Source organism: Pimephales promelas, chromosome 16, assembly GCF_988280905.1.
Source record: "Pimephales promelas chromosome 16, fPimPro1.hap1.1, whole genome shotgun sequence".
Taxonomy (NCBI): Eukaryota; Metazoa; Chordata; class Actinopteri; order Cypriniformes; family Leuciscidae; genus Pimephales; species Pimephales promelas.
In genome coordinates, this window is record NC_142784.1 from 18,049,147 (window position 1) to 18,053,507 (window position 4,361).

Sequence of the window (4,361 nt, forward strand, 5' to 3'; positions counted from 1 at the left end):
CATTTTATTTTAAGTGGCATTGACAACAAAAGTAAAAAAAAAAGAATATATATATATATATATATATATATATATATATATACTGTATACACACACACAACGCAATCATTAAATAATTTTGTGTAAATTAATGTATCTATATTTTCACAATTGGTAATAATACCAAAAATCATTAGTAGTGACCAAAAAAAAACCTCTCACATAAAAATGGACTTTGATTACAAGTTGCAAACATTTCTAAATCTTCTCTCCAATTGGCGAAGCTCTGTTGGTAAGAATTTTTCGCAATAAGTTTTTGATTTCAGTTGTGTTTAAAACATAAATGATGGGATTTAGCATTGCTGGAAAAGTATATGCCAGAGATGTGCTGATGACTCTGCCATTGGGAGTGAGAAGAACCAAGAGTTGTGCAAGGTATGTGAAGCATATTGGAAGGAAATAAATCCCCACTAACAATAGGTGAGAAACACAGGTCTTCAGTGCTCTTAAACGGCTTTCCCAAGTTGTAATTTTGCTTAAAGCAAGAAAAATGCCCACATATGACAGGAATATAATGAACATTGGTCCTATAAGGAATAAAGATGTGATGACAAATCCCACAGACTTATTAAGGTTATAGTCATTACATGCCAACCTATACACTGGCCCATGATCACAAAAATAACTCTGAATTGCATTGGATCCGCAAATCGAAAGTCGGGTGATCAAAGACACCATCAATGTCACCATAGAAGAATTAAATGCCCATATTGCTGCAAAAAGAAAGAACATACTGGTATTGTCCATAATTGCATGATATCTTAATGGCAAACAAATTGCAATGAACCGATCATATGCCAGAACAACAAGAGTGATACTTTGCAAACTACTGAAGAAGAAGACAAAAAACATGTTTGCCAAACAAGCATTGTAGGAGATGTTCTGTGTGTCGAATAGAAAAGTCTTCATCATGTTAGGAATCAGTGCATTAGTTTCACCAATATCAGCCAAGGCCAAGTTAAACACACAAATGTATTTTGGACTATGCAGGCTCCGTTCTAAAGCTATAATGAGAAGGACGATAGAATTCCCAATTATAGTAATAAAATAAATCATAAATAAAAATACATAGAAATAAGTGCTATATGGTATACCTGAAAGTCCAATGATAAAAAAGTATTGAGGATGAACAATGGAGATATTCTGTGAATAACTTGCATTTACAGAGTTCATGGCAGCTTTGTTTTGCACAAGCTGAAAATAGAAATTACTATAAGAAAATTGCATAAAGAAAATCACAAAATTGTACTTTCACACATGTAATAGCTATTTTCAAATACTGTATATATATATATATATATATATAGGCCCTACACATGCATATAAATTGGCTGCATATCATTTAAATCACAAACCTGCATAAATAAACAGAACTTTAGAGTCAGAACAAACAGTGACTGTCTAAATGTTTGTGAGCTGCTTTTAAATATGCAGCTGTAAATCCAGTTCTCATCCTTATTTTCCCATGATGAAAATATAATTGGCTCCCTAAATCATCTGATTCATCTCGAGCACTTAGATGAGCTTTGAACACTATGATGTAATCATTGTATGTTGTAGAAAAAAAAAAATCCTGCCACAACAGTAGTTTGTATTAGATAGATATTTTATAGCCTGGAAACAATCTGTACTACAACTCCCTATTTGTGTTCTAATTTGAGCACCATCATTTTTTCAGTCATTTAAAGATTCTTAATGTTAGTCTATTTTGGGTCCTGATAACTACGGTAACATTGACATTTTTTTATTTATTTGGGGTTTTCACAAAATCAGACAACATGGCTCTTCAAATGAAGCCGTAGATCCTGGAGGACCTCTATCACTGCACATTTTCTGTGTCTCCCTTATGACACACGAAATTCAGTGTTGCATCTCAATTTGTCTACTTTTATGCCCTAAAATTTTGCATATGGAAAAGGTTTGGATTCTTATGTTCCAGAATATTGTAAGGGACATATAAGATACAAAATCCACATATAGCCTATAAATTGCATAATATTAATATATTTTTAAACATATGTCTTATACTGTATGTCCTACATACAAAAGCCATATATATTTTCTTGATGATAAAACATAATTCATGTCCAGCATATATGCAGCATTCAAGTAACAAATGAATTATAAGCTAATTATGATAAGTTAATTAAATCAAGAACAGTGAGTAATTTTCTGTTTTTCTTTTGTTGTTTAACAGGATAGAAGTAAGTAGGCGACTGCATATTACGCTGCTGTCACAGCACTATAATACACAGATCTAATGTACACATGTGATTTCTTCACTTTCGCCTATTCACAGACATAACTGACTGTGTTTATGTGAACCATGTGTGTATTTGACATTTTAAGCGCAATAAGACGTAAAACAGAACTTAGTTTAACAGCTTTCTGTGCGCGTTCTTCAGATGTGTGCGCTCAGAAAACCAATTATCAGTATTTTAAATATGGCTTTAAAACGCATTAGACTTTTGCGATGATAAAGAACTGCAATGTCACATGAGCATGACCACGATAGACATGCTAATAATAAAACCAAACATATGTTGGGTGAATCATTGTGATCAAGGTCTCTCTCTTTCTCAACACGACTGAATCTATGTGCACTTGGATCGTTTGATTTCGTCATTGGAGAGATGGATAGTTCCCATATTGGAGGTGTCAAAGACAGATCAGACGTCTTTTCTGTCTCTGTGTTGTGTCTCTTGCGGGACATGACAGGGCTGCTCCGGGGTAGATGGTACTGTTCCTCAGGGACGTGCAGGTCTGAATCCCATTCATTGCACATCTTCAGTCCACTTTCATCGATATCATCCTCATCAGTGTTGTCAGAGGGATTCTCATTTAAATCAGAATTCACTAACCATTTAACAAAATGCAGCTCTCTGATGGTACTGCTACTGCTGCTACCAGCATTTGCCTGGAGGAAGAGAGAGGACATGGCACTATATAAACATATATATATATATATATATATATATATATATATATATCTCCTTGTTTTTCTTCAGAAGAAAGAAAGTCATACAGGTTTGGAATGACATGAATGTTGGTAAATTACAGTCAATTCAAATTTTGGCTGAACTGTGAAAACTGCACCAGTTTGTCTTTAAGCTGTATTCGAGCAAGCATGTTTCTCAATAATTCTGACCGACTAGCAAAGAGATAAAATACAGTAAAACTCACCATATTTTGTTCGTGAAAATGGGAGAAAAGTTGTTTCCTTTCGTTTAAGATATGATCTGATTCGTCTCAAGCAGTTTCACTTCCTCAAATACATTATAAGCCAGTTCTCTAATTTTCTTAGAGAAGCAGAACAGCTTGATTGGATGACTAATCTAATGAGGGAAAAAAGTATAATATGATTGTTTAAATGCTCTTAATATGTTTTGAGTTTAATGCTTGTTTTAAATATAAATAAATTTGGTTACACTTTATTTTACAGTGTAATTATACAGTATTTAAGTACTGAGTAGTACTAATGAAGTTCTTTAAGGTTAGGGGTTAGGGCTAGGCTTGGTTTAGGGTTAGTAACTGCTGCGTTAAAAATAGGCTATGATAAAATGATCTATCGTTTCTGCGACAAACGCGTAAACACTTAATAAGAACATTGCTCACACTATCTGTGCGTGTTTCTAAAAACTGTTGAAAACTTTGTATCTATGTATTCTTTTCTCTTTATTACGATGAACAGTTTCGTTGTTTTCCTCACTTTTAAAGCCGCTTTGGACAAAAGCGTCTGCTATATGATTAGGCTAAGGCAATGTGAAAGCAGCAGAAAGCTATCTGTGCACCCGTTTATTTTGTCCACCGGAGTAACGAGAGTTATTTGTTGTAAATTAATCTAAAAAAAGATTGTGTAAATAAATCATCTGATTAATTAATCAGAATTTAATTAAATTAAATAAAAAAATATAAAAATACAACTGGCCTATTGGAGTAGCAGATTAGGTAACCTGGTCTTATTTTTTATTTAATGAATTAATTCATTAAATAAAAAATAAGACCAGGTTACCTAATCTGCTACTCCAATAGGCCAGTTGTATTTTTTTATATATATATTTTAAATTAAAGTGTACAATTGACTGTAATATTGGATAGACTCAACCTTCATGTTATAGGCTATGCATTAAGCTATTTTAATGAAATGGAAACAACCAGTCCAGTACTCTAAAACCAGCTGTGTGACTTCCCACACTAGTCTAGAGGAAAAACAAGATAACAAATGTGCTGAGATTAGTGGTGCATCCGCTTCACATTTTAATGGTAGCCTATAATAAGAAGTACATTGAAGTACACACTTCATATAGGCTAACACATAACAT

At 33.2% G+C, this 4,361-nt stretch overlaps 1 protein-coding gene across 1 annotated transcript; it reads right to left on the reverse strand.

Annotated features, from left to right (window-relative positions):
• Positions 1–237: 237 nt before the first annotated feature.
• Positions 238–1,227, reverse strand: LOC120478923 (olfactory receptor 52E8). Its single transcript, XM_039671120.2, has one exon. It carries the CDS (start codon positions 1,210–1,212, stop codon positions 238–240), a length of 975 nt encoding a protein of 324 aa, XP_039527054.2. The 5' UTR covers positions 1,213–1,227.
• Positions 1,228–4,361: the final 3,134 nt, after the last annotated feature.

Coding starts and splice junctions, on each gene's coding strand:
- LOC120478923 (XM_039671120.2), bottom strand. CDS start 1,212: ATGAACTCTGTAAATGCAAGTTATTCACAGAATATCTCCATTGTTCAT.